General features: G+C 41.1%; 1 protein-coding gene across 2 annotated transcripts in view; it reads right to left on the bottom strand.

The window, feature by feature from the left end:
* KIAA0930 (KIAA0930 ortholog) overlaps window positions 1-17447 on the bottom strand; it is a 76998-nt gene that overhangs the window by 13550 nt on the left and 46001 nt on the right. Inside the window, exons 3-6 of one of the 2 annotated variants that reach the window (XM_065672868.1) lie at window positions 4880-4987; window positions 3519-3596; window positions 911-1012; window positions 336-476 (exon numbers count right to left, since the gene is read on the bottom strand). In XM_065672868.1, the coding sequence (XP_065528940.1) occupies window positions 336-476; window positions 911-1012; window positions 3519-3596; window positions 4880-4987 (429 nt within the window). The remainder of the gene's footprint in view (window positions 1-335; window positions 477-910; window positions 1013-3518; window positions 3597-4879; window positions 4988-17447) is intronic. The other variant, XM_065672874.1, reaches the window with a different exon arrangement.

The raw sequence follows: 17447 nt of genomic DNA, 5'->3' as shown, positions 1-17447 counted from the left end.
ACTCTGAAGTAACTAGAAATATCTGTGACCTTTCACAAAAATGAAGGCGCACCCAGAACAGTGTTATTCAGACCCATTCCTGTGTCACATTCTTGACTGCTTATTAACTCCACCACTTCATTCCTTTTGGCAAATGCCAGACTAATATATCCTGATCTGAATACTCTCAGCTGTCCGAGCCAAAAACCTTATTTTTCAGTTAACTTTCAAAGCCAAGAAAGACAGACTACAATGCAGATGATAAACAGGACAAAAAGGCAACATACTCAGCAGCAAAGAAAAACTGGTCAGAGCATCACTGTTGCCAAGGATGCCATCTTTCAGAAGCATCTTACCCTGTTGTCATAGACCTTCTTAAGTGCTTCATAGCGGATAGACCCCTGAAAAATCACCCCTTGGAAGGTGTTGCTTTTGTCACTGGCCACCAGCTCCACACAGACCATTTCTCCTTCTCCCACAGTCATGTCACTGAAAACCTGCCAAAGATGCAAGATGAAACACTTTAAGGCAAACTGCAGCTGTTAAAGTTCAAATATATGCAGATTCCCAGGATCCCCCTTAGGCCCAAAGCAGTTTCAACACAAATGGCAGAAAGCAAGGGAGCTGCATGCTCCACCCCAGCCTTTCAAAAAAACCAGACCTCAGGCAGTGCACATTGCAAATCATGTGTTGAGAAAAGCAGCTCTCAAATTAGACTGTCTTGCTTCAGTTCATCATAAAGACAGATGCCAAAATCCAGCTTTAAGCCCAGATGCCAAACATCAAAGAAACAGGAAGGTCAAATAAAATAAACCTACTAGAAGATAAGCTTGATTAGCCAAAAGCATTTGTTCAAAAGGTACAAGAAAACAGTTGATTGGGGCAGAAGGCTGGATAGGACAAAACTCTGCAGCTGCAGTGAGGAACTCACCTCTTCAAAGCTGTCGATCATGAAGAATATGTTGGGGTAGCTGATTTTTGACTCCTCTCCTTTACTGTCCATTGGGTGCTTGCTAGGAGATGCAAACACTTGCTGAGAAAGATATGGGGGGGAAAAAAAAAAATACATCTCAATTAAATGTACTCAGGAATGAAAGCACTGGACAGAAGGCAAGTAATACCAAAACACCACAGTCCCACACTGCTCAGTCAGCCAATGTTTTCACTTACCCTAGAGATGCTGGACATCCTGCAGGCAAAGCTGAGCTGGTTTCTGACTACAGCCTGTTTTGCAATAGTGACAAAACCTTTGAAATCCTTGAATTTTCACATGCAAGTTATCAAATACCAGTTGCTTCACAGTAAATGTCCCTGTGGGTACCTGACCTCTCACCATCCTATGGAACAGCTAAGGCATCCGCCTTTTCATTAACAGAGAAAACCACCTTGAGCTGTCTTTAAGTTACTGCAATGTGCCGCAAAATAAAAGCACACACAGCAATAAAGTTACTGTGGAGTAGTTGACCTAGCACTATTTGCCTATGCAGTTAATTTCGTTGTTACTGTTTGCTTAGTACCACAATGAGATTAACATCACTCAGTAATGAGCAGCATAGCCCTCAGGAAGACAAGCACGTGATTTCTCAGCCTCATCTTCTGCTTCTTTCTCTATCCACTGTGCTCCCTCTAGCACGTTCCTCCCTTTGAGGCAGCTCCTGAACTCCTTTGGTCACTTCACTTCTCAAAACAACCTGTGTTTAAATAGCTAAAGGCTTTAGATTTTATCATTCCAACAAGATTAACAAGCAGGTAAAGAAGACGAAGAATTCATACCAGGTAGCTTTCTTTGTTTCCACCTCTGTTTGCAAACAAAATTTTGAATTAAAGGACCTGTCAAATCTCAGTGCACTGTGAATGTGGCCAGACTGCCAGGCTTGTCATCCTCTTGCCACAAACCACTCCATGCAAAGTCATAAGAAATTGCTTTTCCTTATTTGTACTTATGAAGCCTACATGCACATTTAAATATAGGTTATTAAAAAGAAAGGTTGCTCCATGACAAGAAACAACATTAGACAGCAACAAGTTTCTGGTTGCATACCTTAGATACTCTACTGGTACGAACAAAATATGTTTGTCGTAGCTCTGGAATAGCACAGCAAGTCCTATGCCTGAATAGGACTTGGTGTCCTAGGGCTTCTAGCTCTTCAACACCTGGCTGTACACTGACAGGATAATAAATGCTTTCTAAAGCAAGAACCATCAGAGCAGTAATACAGGTCCAAAAGAGTTGGGTTTTGTTCATTTAAAACTGAGCCTCGATGGTGCATGTTACAATGAGATGCTCTACTGCAAACATGCTTTCCACAGTATATAGAATTGCCTTTTCTCTCTCCATAGATCAGCTTCATGATCCTGAAATATTACTAATATGTACTGGTAAGTTCCAATGTGTGCTGAGTTTCTCCTAGAAAAGGGAAGACAAAAATTCAGAAGCAGTCCCACAGTTCCACATTCCTCTAAGGAGGAACAGAAAACCTCCTCCTTACTCTGAACAATGCTCATAGGCAGTGAGGGCAAGTCCCTCATCTTCCTAGGTTTCAAATCTTCACTTTAAAGATTCTTCTCCAAAAATTTTTGCAGAAGTTAATTGGGGGTGTTTCCACTAGCAAACAGTGGAAAAGACAATGAGAAATAAAAGGCCTACAGTGTTGTAATGTGGTGCCTCAACAGCACCAGGACAATTACGCACCTAACTAATGCAAATTGCACATACAATAATCAGTGTTGCTAGTTTTGTTTGTAGGCAAAGCAATGCTTGTTTCAAAATGGTAAAATTAAAGGATTAAAGAGCATTGGTTTATTTTAGGTAAAGCCATGCAAGCAGCTGAATGAGCTAAAGGAATGCGAATGTCTGGGAGGAACAGCCTTTTAAAGGGAGTGGGAGCCTTCAAAAGAAGGATTGCTACCAACTAAGAGAAGTTATTTCAAGATCTCCTGGAAACTGACTGAAGAAGTCCAGCGTTTCTTGTTCCTATCCCCTCTGTGCTTTTAATTCAGTCTCCTCCACTATATTAAACCCTGGATTAACTGTATGCTGCACAGAAGCAAATGATGTAAGCCTCTGGCATGGAAACAGACTGAATGAGCAGTTTTAGAGAGAAAACAAGAATCTCAAAGTAATAAAAAGATAATCAGTAAATTGTCTACCATTCAAAAGCCCTATAGTACAGATACACCCTGAAGGATTCTCTTAACTCTGGTCTCCTAAAATTTCAGGTTTACCCTCTGACTGGTTAATAGTTGGGCATACTCCTCCCTCAGCACATACACTCTCCATCCTCCACCCAAAATCCTGTAGGCCGAGATTATAAATCTTGAAAGCATGCAGAGGTCTTTATAAGATTTCAAGTGGGGCTATAGAGGACATTTAGATGCCTGGCAGGAAATATCACTAAACAAAGACTTGAGATGCTTCACAAGAATGCAGCTGTCAGATCCCAGCCTGAGAACCACAGCTCTGGTTTTGATATGATTTTTAGGATTAGGTAATACTGCACACCAACCTCTTATCCACAGTAATAATATAGTAAACTCACCTGAGATTTCTTCTTGTGAATATGAATATCTCCTCCATCGGAACGCGTGCACACAGCACATGTCACTACATAATCCAACTATAACAGAGCACCAGATAGAGAAATAAAGGTTTAGTTAGAAAAACAAAGCATTCATGTCTGAAGCAGAAGACATTCCCTCTTCATTTTTTTTTTTAGCTGTTTGGCTGAAAGCCAATATGTTTTGCTATTTTCCTTTATTCTCCTCACTATACTCCTACAATCTTCAAGCCTACTTATTAACTCGGTGATACCGAAATTTTTTGCACAGATGCTGCTGAAGTGCACAACCTGTGGCTAAAGAAACTTCTGTGAATACTGTTTAACACTGGCTTACTGGTCAGCTAGAGGATCACACACACACACACAAGCACATTTTAAAGTGGGAATGGAAAAGATAACCTCCCTTCAAAAAGGGAAAACCAGAAACACTAATGAACACAAGCACCACATTAGAGAGGTCAGAAACCATTAATGTAACCTGCCAAGCCACCTGAAAACACATGTAAGGAGCAAGTGCAATAGCTCTGGACAGCCATGTCCAGCTGTAGCAGCATCTCTGAATTCTGACTGTAGCAAACTGATTCTGGTTTTATTGAGCAAACAAGGGTGGAAGCTGCCCTGTGCAGAGAAGTTCTGCAATGAGACTTTTGGGAAGAAGCAGAGAGAATGAAAACAATTTATTTTCCAGGGTGTGTGCAATGAGCCAGCAGTCTCTTCTGAGATCATCATCAACAGAACTTTTAAGGGATCCCAAATGACTGTAGGAACATTCAGCTTCCCTAAGCACCAATGTAACATATGTAATAACTAAACAACCTATGAGTTAATTAAGGAAATAATTTGTGCTAGCTTCATGTTTCCAACAGCAGCAACAAAAGTTTTATTAAAGTTCTAATAAAGGGCAGCAAAATCCCAGTGTAATGCAAGGACCTTTACTGCACTTCCACCTAGCAGTTCCCCCTCTTAAGCTGCACCAGTGCTGTGAACTCTAACAGAAATGTTGCTTGTCTAAAAGTCTCATTCACTCTCAAAAGCTATCAAACTTGACAAAGCCTTCCATTTTGCAAAACTTCGTTACAGAGCATAAAATTCAGCCCAACTTTATTAGATATATTTAAAGGTTTTTGAGGAAAGCTATTAAGGCTCTACTGAAAAATAGCAAACAACTCAGGTCCTGTTCATGTAGACCCTGAAAGGCAAAATTAAAGCCATGTTTTCTTTATATGCTCCAGAAGTACTCAAATCCCTCAAGTTAGGGAGGAAAGGGGACTGACCAAAGCTTACCCTGAAACCTCTCCAGCATAAATAGTCAGTAAAAATTAGATAAGCATCACTGTTACCTTCTGCAGGATGAGGTTCAAGTAGACACTCTCTTCCCAGTCAATGTCAGGGTCACCTAGGCCAGGAAGCTTCTTAGAATCTCTCCGGTAAACTTCAACTTCAACCTGCTAAGAAAATATCACAAATCCTTGAAAGATATTACTTAAAGATACCTATATGCAAGCATAAATTGACACCAGAATCTGCATGTTGTGGAGCTTCCAGCTATGTTTTCCTGTCAGAATTGGATTTTGCTGACCCTGCAAGGTCAGCCCTCGTGGAAGGCTTTGTGTGGAAGCAAAGCTGGGGATGTGAAGGGGATGCGAAGAACAGGTGAGAAAGGCAGGTCTGTGCAGGGGAATCTCAGTTATGGACAGCTGCTTCATTTATTTCTCACTGCACGTATGTTTTAGCAAATATTAAATTAATAAAATCAGGGATACACACACCCATACGTATTTTTCTTACCACAATCCCCTGGAAACGAACATGTCACTAAATTAATGTTCAACATCATCTAGCAGGTAGCTGTTGCATGTTCCCCATTGGGATGGGAATCTCTGGGAAGACAAAGTCCACTAATTAATGCCTCGCAGAGGACATTTTGGTAGCCCTTCTGTATTGGGTTTATGTGGCAAGGTTTTGGTAGCAGGGGGCTCCAGGGCTGGCTTCTGTGAGAAGCTGCTAGAAGCTTCCCCTATGTCTGATAGAGCCCATGCCAACAGTTCCAGGATGGAGCCACTGCCGGGCAAGGCTGAGCCCATCATCAATGACAGTAGCACCTCTGGGATAATGTGTTTAAGACGGGGGAAAACTGCACCACTGCAGCCAGAGATAGGGGTGAGAATGTGAGAGAAACAACTCTGCAGACACCAAGGCCAGTGAAGAAGCAGGAGGAAGTGCTCCAGGCACCAGAACAGATTCCCCTGGTGCAGACCATGGTGAGGTAGCACGCTTAACAGATGTCAAAGCTATAAAGTATCTTGACACAATACCTCAGAAGGCATTTTTTTCTCTGTGTTTGTGAATACTGTGACAAGTTGACAAAGCTGTAAACAGGCAATTCATGAAACTTTTTCTGGCTTTGGTCAGGGCAGAGAATGAAGGGTAGTGCTCATCTGCTAGAAAACAGATTGTCACAGAAGTCAGAATATGTGAAAGAAACTAAACAGAGTAAAATTCAGCCCTATAGCAAGTGTGCATTTATTTCAATTCCTCTGGAAAGACCAAACTATAGGGAAGAACAGTTAAACAGTATTTCAAGACTGACACTATCATCAGATACCAGAATAGCCAAACACAGTGTTTTCTATAATGCATTTTTTTTATTCACAAATATCTGTTTAAAATGCCTATAGACTCATACATCATTATTCCTTTATTTATTTTTAAAGCTCCTAACCATGAATTTTTCGGGGGGGGGGGGGGGGGGGGTATATAAAAAAAAATAAAAAAAAAATATCACACAAACTAATGAGAGTTACCACAAAAAGCTAATACATCTTTCCCAGCTGAAGAATCCAATCTAAATTCATCACCAAATAAACAAAAGTGATATTTGCACTTTCATGCCTAAATGCACAGAAGCATCACATTTGCAAGATTCCAGAAATACCCTGTGAAACAAAAGCCTTCCCTGTCTCTGAAGACACAGCGGGAGGACCAGGTAAAGGCAGGACTGAATAATTACAGGGTGCAACTCCAGCTCTAAGGTCAGGGTAAGCAAGACCAAGTGCTCAGCAGACACCACCTCCCTCTCTTCTGCCTCCATAGCCATGGAACCTTTATTTTAATGCAGGCAGTTTAATTGCTTCTTAACAATAAAGTTAAGATTTTTGCAGGAATCGGCCACTAATTTTTTCTACTGGTGAAAATTCACACACTGAACTACTTCTCCCCAGCAACACAAAGCCATTGCACAACACCTCTTCTACAGAATGCCTCACAACCCTGTCACATGTAACAACAGAAAAAGGGCCCTTCTTCAATCAATTTTTCCCTATGCACTAATTTACAGTAGGATTCCTGGGTGATACAACCTGTGAGTTAGGGCATGATGGACTGTGAATCACCACCACAGCTATTCTCCAAACCAAGTGCTTAAGCCGCACTCTATTACAAAGGAAAATAATTGAGGCAATTTAAGGAATTCATTTTTTTTTTTGCTGGGCAATTAAACAGCACAAGGTATAAATCTCTATTCAACAGGTCAAATCAGGCACAACAGGAGTGACCTCTTCCCAGAGAGAAAGGAGCAGTAAGCAGCCAGATGCAGAGGCAGCACTCATCAGACCTCAGAAAGACAGAAGATGGACTTCCAAATGCTATAGCACTGGCATCTGCTGGACGTGTTTTGCAGCTCCTGCTCGTGCCCAGGTAAACATCCTTGGTAGGCATCAGAGGAATGAATCAACCTTACCCACAATTACAGTAGTAGTTACACCGAGAAGCCAGCACTTGCTACAGTACCCAGTAGTTTTGAATGCCTTACTTTTAATACCATCGAAGGATCTGCTTTATAAAACACAATGAGCCCCCCACCAGGATGCTCTAACAAGCAACACCACTGCTCCCTACCTGACTATGCTTCACAGTGCAAGCACCTAAATTACAAATCATCTTTGAAAAAAAACCTCACCCCTTATCTCTCAGAAACACCTTCATCTGCAACATCTGTCACTCATTTCTAAACAATTCTTCCAAATACAGAAAACTTATCTACAATGCATCTCAGCACTTTCCAGGGGCGAAACTCCCCATGCAAGTGCTCTAGGTCACAAATTAATCTCAGCTACCCTCTGCTGCCATGGTGCTGGACATGTGAAGGTGGCTATGCAATATAATGTGAAATAAATCAATAGGCTCGGTTCAACCCTTAGCAAACAATCCCGCTGTCACTGGCACACTGTGGAGTCTCAGGCAGGGCCAAGGACATAGGAAAGATGGGGCTGATTCAATTCAGACCCTGCAGCATTAGTCAGTAAAGGAGGCATACAAATCAATCATTAAAAATAAATATAAGATTTAAAAAAATCTCACACAAACAACTTTAACCACAGATTTTCACCATTCTATACACCTTAATCACTAGTGTTTAAATCAGCAATCTAAATTTCTTGGTTGGCTGACCTAATTCATCTATGTCCCAAGGAAGCTTGCTCAGCTTCACTACACTTATCTTCCTGGTACTATGTACGAATGGCATATATGCCAAGAACAGAAAAAACAAAACCTGAAACCTCAAAGTCCCATTACTCAGGCTCATTATGTAAAAAAAGATGTAAGATCACATAAATACTCTAGAAAGAGTTGACTTAGCTGTCATCAAGTGATTTTCTTCATTTAAACCCCAATCCAAAAAACAAGGGGTAAGTACTAGCCTTTTATATTCACTTTTATATTCAAGTGAATAATTTCAAATGAATATAGGCATTTGGGATTGACAGCATGGGAAACGGAAGAGCAGAGTGTTTGCTGTTTTGACCTTTAAGTACTCAGACATCAGCAAACAGGAGTGCTGTCAAAATCACAAGGATGTCCCAGTAACAGAAACCATTATGTGAGTTTATGTTAAGCCAGTGTTGCTAGTGCTAAGCACAACACTTCCTAAATGAAGAGAAACACCTGCTTTACAGAAGTGTTCCCTGATATTTACATAGAAATCACAATGGTAAATGTAGGCCTATTTTTTAAATGTATATAAAAATATATTAAAAATATCAACCAGTAAATAAATAAGAATTTCTTAGTATACCTCATGCTTTTCATCAGAAAAGGTTTTTTGATATTCTAGAATTAATTCATGTTGTCATGTTTGGCCTTCTGGAGTTAAGAAATGATATGGCCTGGAGAGCATGCTGGATTCTGGACACCTGAGTCCTCCCAAGAAAACAAGCCTGTCTCAGCCAGAGATCCAGGAGACACTGGGTTTTTTCCAGGTCTCCTGCTGATTCACTTGGCCATGCCTCTATGCTTGTTTATCTGGCTTTCGATTACATGTGCCTTCCTGCAAGAGTGAAAGTTTATTAATAGAAAGAACTATATAAATACTAATTATTTATTCCCAGCGAAATCCAAAAGCCAGACTGGATATTTCCACATTCAAGTGAAGGTGATGACTCTTCTACAGTTTCAGCAAGCTGAAATCCATAATGTCACCTTCATAAAATTTTCACAGGGTTATTGAACTGAGGCTCTAAAGGAATTACATCAGCTACGCTGACCTACGTGCCACAGGCTTTTTAACCTGCTACTTCTTCACAAAACCCAGTTAATCACATTTGATTAGACAGTGCCTGGGAAAATACCTTACTTTGAGAACACATTCCAATGATTAATCATCCTCTTGGCTGAAAGTGTGCAACTTTATTTAATTCAGCTGCCTTCCTTTTGCAGGCTCGGGTTCTCATCATACCTATTTTCACTGTGTTAAGAAGCTCTTTGATACTCAGGTGGGATTTGGTGGGGTTTTTGGTTTGGGTTTTTTTTTTTTTTTTGATCATTTATAATCTGCCAGATAACCAGACAAAATTTCTTTAGGAGGTCTCCATGCCTCTCAGCAGGGCACCTCTGCAGAATTTGTGCTCCTTTATCACCAGTACTGGGGTTTTCTGGTATGGGCAAAGTGCTGGTGTGCACTCTTACCATTCTCTGAGGACTGCACTTTTTCTGATCAGCAACACTACTGCATGCTAAATAACTTGCACTCTGTGCCTTGCCTGTCACGTCCAGAGCTTGTGTGCATGCCTGACACTGAAGTATTGAACTATACTAATAAATGGATCCACATTTCCTAAGGACCAGGCTGCGCAGTCTGATGGTCTTGCCCTCATCATTCATACAGCACCAGTGTGTCACTCACAAATTCGAACCCACTGCAATTTTATAATCCTGGTCACCAACCCCTGCAGAGTCCCTTTACAAAAACTTCCACCTCAGGTTGTCCCTGCCTTCACCCACTCCATTTTACCGCTCCTGCTAGCCAGGACCCCCACCGTCACCCTGTCTTTCCTCACTCCATTTCTTTTCCCTGCTTGGCAAATGTTCTGGCTACCTTCTTGCACAGCTCTTGCATACTAGTACCACCTTGCACACTAGGTCCACCTCTGGGACTTTACGGGTTTCTGTGCCACAATGCTTGTGCCTACTCTGGAGTGACAACCAGAGGTCCTGGGGAGCTTCACAGGTACTTCCAGTTGCAGCTACTCCTACCTGCAACACACATTATTACCAAAACTGTTGTCAGGAGTTACCATCTGCACAAAAAAATCACCATCATAAGTGCATAGGAGAAAAGTGGCTATTAACAATGATGTATTTTATTCACAGAAATATGTCTTTTGAAGATGTATATATTATGTACTGGTTATCTTTACAAAAGAACTCAAGCCATACAACACCTTGTACTGGAAGCCAATAGAATGCACATGTCAAGTTACACACAGACAGCTAGAACACTTATCATAAAACCCAGAAAAACCCATCTAATACTCCAGTCTAGATTCAAAACCTTTGTGATAAACTGGATACTTTTTCCACCACACCTATTTGCTCCCCAAAATTTCCAGAACACAATCAGTATTTTTAATTGATATTAATAATACAAATACTGGCATATTTAGTACCTCCCTTGCACCCTGAACACCTCTCACTGAGAATAGCAAAAACTCTATATAGTTCCCAAGGCATTAGAGCTGTTTGATGAAACCACATGAATAGGAAATCCCCTTGTTTGCACTGCTTTGCACATAAGCCTTTGAAAAACTCCTGAAAGGAAATCTACAGTCAAAATCAATAGAGGCTATCAGCTGGGCAGCACAGAAAACATGGGGTAATAGGAACAAGGTTTGCAAGCAGCACTAGTTTGTTGGTATTCAGAAGCCATCCAGAAAAAGCAGATTCTGGTTTTCTGTTAAATAGAAATCTAATGAGACTACAGGTCGATCTAGTAGTAGCACCACTCTTCAGGGTTTTTTCAGACCATAGTCACTAAAAAAAGAATAAAGGGGAGGAGGCTGAACATGAAAAGGGAGAGGAAGAAGATATAGTGAATAAAATTCAGACTTTTTCCACAATGTAAGTTCAGAGAGGAAATACTCCTACTGTCTCCAGAGCTAGCTCAATACAGAGTCTGAATTTTTAATCTTTAGGATTTTACACTGACAGGTTTTGTTCAAAAGATCAGGAAAAATCAGGGAAAAAGCTTCTTTTACAAACTGGTCCATGTTTTACAAAAGCACTGACCAAAAGAGCTAATGTCCTCCTTTCCCAGGCTTCAGCTCCACTCCCAAACACACTCCTAGCTTGTTCTGCTCTTTTCTTGTGCATTATCTGCCAACGACTCACTTTACTTCCTCTCACTTTAACAATCACTTTTCAGCGAGAACATTTAAGTAAAGGGTGTAACCCAGACAGATGTTAACAAAGCAAACTGGTACTAGCAGCAGCATAGAATGTCTCCATTTTCTAGACACTTAAGTCTTGAACACCTGATGTTTTGTACCTCCACAGGCACTTATTTAAGCACCTAATCACATATCTGGGATTTCCGTGTGGCATCCTGTCCCCTCACCCCAGCAACTAAACCGACAGCAATAGGAAACCAGACAAGTTTGGTATTGTCATCTGTGTAGCTGCAACAGCACAAGCCTGGCACAAGTCAGGAAATCAAGCTGTTAGGCTTTCCTGTTCCATTCAAGCAGCTTCATATGGAGCAGCACCACTCCCACAGCATGAAGTTGGAAGGCTTTGTTTCACAGTCTGCAAGCAATCATAGACACACACATACCCCATCCAGACCCTCTCCAAGCAGGAGTGTTGGTGATTCAGGACATCAGAAGAGCCACCCCATTGCAGGAGTGATACTCAACTGTCTTTATATCAGATTACTATATAATTGATAACGTACCATGCTTCACACAGCACGAGGCATTGAGTCACACATTTGGACTGTGAAGCGTTACGTTTTTACCAGCATAAACAATCATGATAGATTTTTTTCTCTTAGGGGAATGAAAGATGTCTTAAAAGAAAAATCACATGAAACATCCAAAGTACAACACTGAAGTGGTGCTGAGTACTAGACACTGGCCATCGAGCAATGTCAGGACAAAAAAAATAATTAATTTAACTGCAATGTTAATGTAAGTTCTACATATATTCCCAAGATGGGCAGAACACTGAAACCCCTTTTCTATCTGGGTCCTTTGAACACAGATTACAAGTAATGCTACTATAGAAAGACAACTTATGGATGTTAGGAGAGAAAACTTGTGACCACAGCAGATTTCTATTAGAACCCAATGGTTAGACAACAAGAACAAATCTTGGAGCAGAAGCAGCCATCTTTGGCTCCCTTCCACCACAGAAACAAACCTGGTTTTCCCCAACCAAAGACATAGATTCTCACTCCCAAAACTCAGGTGTCCAGTAACTTGACAATACAGCACCTTCAATGGATTCTGAACAGCCAGTATACTTGTGGACTTCCGCATCATTTCCATGACTAATGTCACCAAGGCTGTCATTGACACAAATGCACTTTTGAGGCAGCAATCAAGCTGTAATAAACTACTGGAATACTTAGAAGAGCTTCTAAGAAACACCTTAAGAGAAAAACCCAGGTCCTCTGATAGAAGCAGACCTCTATTAGAATGCCAGTGATAAAGGGCATTTAGTTACTATGCTTTACTTTCAGTGTAGCTCTGAAACACTTCAAATCCCAGCAGGCTTGCTCCTAACCATGTCAACTGAAAGAAAAAAAACACATGCACGCCCCCTTAGAACTTTCAGAGTATTATTTAAAGATGTAGCAACCTTGAGTTTTGAATCAGTCTCACAAATATTTCAAGCTAATTTAACACACTGGTGCTGGGAAAGGAAGAGTTATATTGATTTCTGCATCTAAAAACATATAAATAAATCAAGCCTCATGACCCTGATTTAATGCAGAGCACTCAACCCTTGTCTGAACATTTATAGTTTTTTTACCAGCATGTGTCAGGTCTGAGATTAGCAGATATTAGAAGGTAGATTCAGTCTGAGCCAAGCTACTCAGTACCAGAAGAGGGTTTGTGTGCAATGATTCCTGTTCCTTTCATCTTGGGGGTAACTCATTTTCCAAGTTTCCTTTTCTTTTAAATAAGACTGCTGCCTGAAACCCAGTGGCAATACTGTGTGACAAATGCCAAAATCTTTGTCATGTCTCCAGCTTTAGCACCTCCTCTAGCTCACTGGAGCAACCACAGAGACTGACCTCCAAAAATGTGCCAGAACACACCCAAACTCTCCCTACAGTGTGGAGCTGCCATTACAGCACCATTCACTTCTTTCGGCAAAAACTTCCCACCCCTAGACCATAACCATGAGGCGTGAGTCACTCCTTGCTTCTTTGCCTACATACTAAAATGTACGAACAACAGGATGCAAGGAGGTTGTAGTGAGGTGGGTATCGGTTACTTCTCCCAGTAACAAATGATAGGACAGGAGGAAACGGCCTCGAGCTGTGCCAGGGGAGGTTTAGGCTAGATACTAGAAAAAATTTTTTCACCACAAGGATTGTTAAGCACTGGAACAGGCTGCCCAGCAAAGTGGTGGAGTCCCCATCCCTGGAAGTAATTAAAAGATGCATAGATGTTGTGCTCAGGGACATGGTTTAGTGGTGTACTTGGCAGTGCTGGGTTAATGGTCAGATTTATGATCTTAATGGTCTTTTCCAACCTAAACAATTCTATAATTTCTGCAGCCTGAATTCAGAAGGAGGTATCCCAGGAGCTGCCAGGACTCCTTGGCACCGAGATAGGGCATTTTCTCAGAACAACAAATCACCACAGTCACTTATCTCCAAAGAGTTGTGCCTCACATGTATTTAACAGGCTGTGAGAAGCTGCAGTAACACAGACCTGTATATAAAGCAGTGTTTTTGTGTTCTGTAACAGCCTGCTGAACATCATTGTAGAATGTACACCCGGTAAGACAACATGAACAGATTCGACCAAGTCACCCATGAAAATCCATCTGCTCACTCATCCATTCGGCATTGACAGACCTGTCTCTATTAAATGGGAGAAAATCAAAGTCGCCTGGTATTTTCTGGAGCGTGCAGAGAAGCCCTATGGGAAGGGTGCATCCCCAGCTCTGTCAACAGACAAGCTGCAGAAGGGACAATGGCATTGACAACAGATTAGATTATAAGCCTTCCCTAGAATGTTTATATCTGAGAGAATATTTAAAAGGGGACAACTATATTTAACAATGCCTGAATATACTAAAATAAGACATTATTTCAGATGCCATACGGGACTTTCCTGGGATTATGGCTACTGTAATTTTCAATGGCAGTAACTGTAGAGAATGACGAAAAGAAAACCCTGTAAAACAAACCTCCAATTCCCTTTTCCCAGACACTATTAATTATTCAGAAGTTGCACCTGATCCTCCTGGAACATACTTGGAGCCCACATACAGGCAGCGTAACGCCCAGTAGCTATGGCAACTTCATACCCACCTTAGCTATAAAGCTGAAACAAAGCCCACTGCAATAAAGCAACTGTAAACTGCTTTGTGCAAAAGGCAAAGGTCAGCTGCAGACAAAACCAACCATTTTATAAAAATTTGCTTCAGTATCAATTACTTCGATTTCTCTCCCCACAATCACTTTGTATAATCAAAAGCTGACCAACCGAAAGCACAGTAAATGATGTAAAGAGCTGACTAACTTCTAGTGTCTCTGGAAAAATCTGAATAGCAAGAAGGTACCTCAGTCAGACTCCAGAGCCTTGCAGAAGTTCCTTCAAAGGTCCAAATGGGACAAACTGTGTGTGCCCAACAGCAGTTGCTCATCTTGTCCAGGATGCAATTACCCAGGAAAGTCTATTCATAGCTTTGGACTCCCTCTTCCATTTGTTGGCATGAGAAGTACTGGGTTACTGGAACTTCTGCTACTGATTCACGACTTTCAAGCAAGAAACTTTGCAGCCCAGAGGCAGTATTCATGACCTACCTCTGCCAAGACCATGCTGACATTTTGCTTCAACATTCAACTTGGAAGATTACTGCAAATGCTGTGTGCATTTGTCAGCAAGGGCACAGAAGGGTGTTTGCAGGTAGAATAAGAGCCTTGGAGAATGGCAGCGGATTATCCTCTTTCATCACTCAAGTTGCAGGATGGCTGATGACACACGAAAGGTGTTACTGCAACAGACACTGCTCCTACTCCAGACCATACAACTCAGGAGCAGGAGGTTCACAGGCAGCTACCATCAAACATACTTTTTAAAACTGAAATGTAAACAAACTATTCACCCTGTTTTGTCACACTTATCTGTAAAAGGGAGTGAAACCCATTCAAGCCAAAATTATGCAGACTAGATTGCAATAGCTGCAGTATTTCCTATCTTAGAGAAGCCATGTCTGTTTAAATAAGCAGCTGAACTTGTTGCAAAATGTCTTCTCCCTTCCTCTCCTCTTTCTCACATCTCTTGTATATATTTAGGACTCCACAACAGCAGCAATAACTTCATGTAAATGAGACATGGACTTTGGAAAGGCTCAGTCACAACAGACAAGAAGAGAAGCAAGATTAGTCAAAGGGATTTTTACAAGAGATCAGACATACGCACATGCCTCATTATATTATTCTGCAATTTATTTTACCCATGTATTTAATGGGAAAGACATTCTTGCCCTCAGAAGTGAATGGCAAACTTCTCAGCAACTTCAGAAGAGCTCGAATTTCATCTCAAGATTTGCAAAGTATTTCCAACTTATGCAAACATAACTCAAGGTAAATTTGATATTGGTGTATCGACAATAGTCTAGATTGAAATGTTAAAAAAACGGGAATAATTACCTATTCATTTAATATGAACGTTCACCACACAGGACCTTTTCTTTGTGACCAAAGTAATTTGCTGGATTTATAGAGCTATTTGCAGTACTGTCGCTGAAAGCCACAGACCTTTTAAGGTTTGCTAGTGTTGATGTAATAAATATACAAAGCAACATTAATGATTATAAATCATGAGTGCTGAGGAAGCTAAAAATAAAACATGAGATTGAATAAACCATTTCTATTTGGTACAAAAATACAAAGGGCAGTAAAATACTGCATTATAAGAATTTCATAGTGACAGGACAAGGGGTAACGGGTTAAAACTTAAACAGGGGAAGTTTAGATTGGATATAAGGAGGAAATTCTTTCCTGTTAGGGTGGTGAGGCACTGGAATGGGTTGCCCAGGGAGGTTGTGAGTGCTCCATCCCTGGCAGTGTTCAAGGCCAGGTTGGATGAAGCCTTGTGTTGGATGGTTTAGTGAGAGGTGTCCCTGTCCATGGCAGGGGGGTTGGAACTAGATGATCTTGAGGTCCTTTCCGACCCTAACTATTCTATGATTCTGTTGTCACTAAAAGACTCCACTTGCAATTATGAAATTGGACATACACGTTTGGAAAAGAGCCATTACAAGGAGGATCACTAGCATGATTTGCACTATTTTTTTATTCCCAAGGATTGATATTAATTGAGGAGGTTAAAACAGGAAGTGATTTCACCATATGTAAATTTCAGCATGGTTCCACATCACTTCAGTTTAGCTTTTATCAGGGAAGAGCTAGAACTATGCTTTCTTTTCATAGTAAATTTGGCATTTTAAAGAGTAATCTGACTAGGCTGACTGCTCTCCCTTCTATGAATCAAACTGAACTAAATCCTTAAGGGAATAAGATGATCATGACCTAGATGGCTTGGAAATTTTTCCTTGTGCTAACCAAGAGATTTAAGGGAGCAAGTCTCGTACACCTGTGAAGGAGAACAAAGCTCCAAGCGCTGAAATTCCAGTCTTGTACCACTTCATTATACAACCCTCTTTTACCTTCCACCAATGCACAGTAACAACGAAAAGCTCAGGCTGGGGACACAGAGGTAACTGTACCCACAGACCAGTTGACTCACAGCCTGTTCACTGAACAAGTGCAGTTGCAGTCTGAGCTTGAAAACCACAAAGTCAATTCACACATAGCCTTTATTTCCACCCATTTCTTTTCCTTTTGATATTCAGTTTTACAAAGCTATTCCCTCTACTCACATGGGTTTCAGTGCTGCTGTAATTCCTTACAACCTAACCTTTCTGCAGTCATTTATTGAGCTGGTTGCAGATGACAGCTTAATGACATAAGACCGCCCTAAAGTCAATATTTCAGTTCACCTCAGGGCGAAAAGTGCTCTGATTTGTGATGTCCAGCCACTGAAATTCAAGGTTAATTACACTGCTCATCATCCCGACCCCTTTCAGAAAAGATGAGGTATCCCTGCAAACATCCTCCAATTTCAATCCTTTGGCAGCCTCTCCTTCCACCCAACTGCAATTCTGGAGGAAGAACAGACTCTGATCTATGACTAAGTCTGAACGAAATAGTAATCTTTAAAAAGTCAGATGCCATTTAGCTCTAATGAGATAGGAGTAAAAGGCAAGCAGGGCAACTTATAGCATCAGTTAGCAGCTAGAAACAGCAGCTTCCTCCTGCTTCAAAGACAGAAAACACCCTCCTTATAATCTCTGCATTCTGTAGCTCCACTCATTTAAGGGCACACA

Source organism: Lathamus discolor, chromosome 1, assembly GCF_037157495.1.
Source record: "Lathamus discolor isolate bLatDis1 chromosome 1, bLatDis1.hap1, whole genome shotgun sequence".
In the NCBI taxonomy this organism is placed as follows: Eukaryota; Metazoa; Chordata; class Aves; order Psittaciformes; family Psittacidae; genus Lathamus; species Lathamus discolor.
The sequence above is the reverse complement of the archived record's forward strand: the minus strand, read 5'-3'. Positions and strand labels throughout refer to the sequence as shown.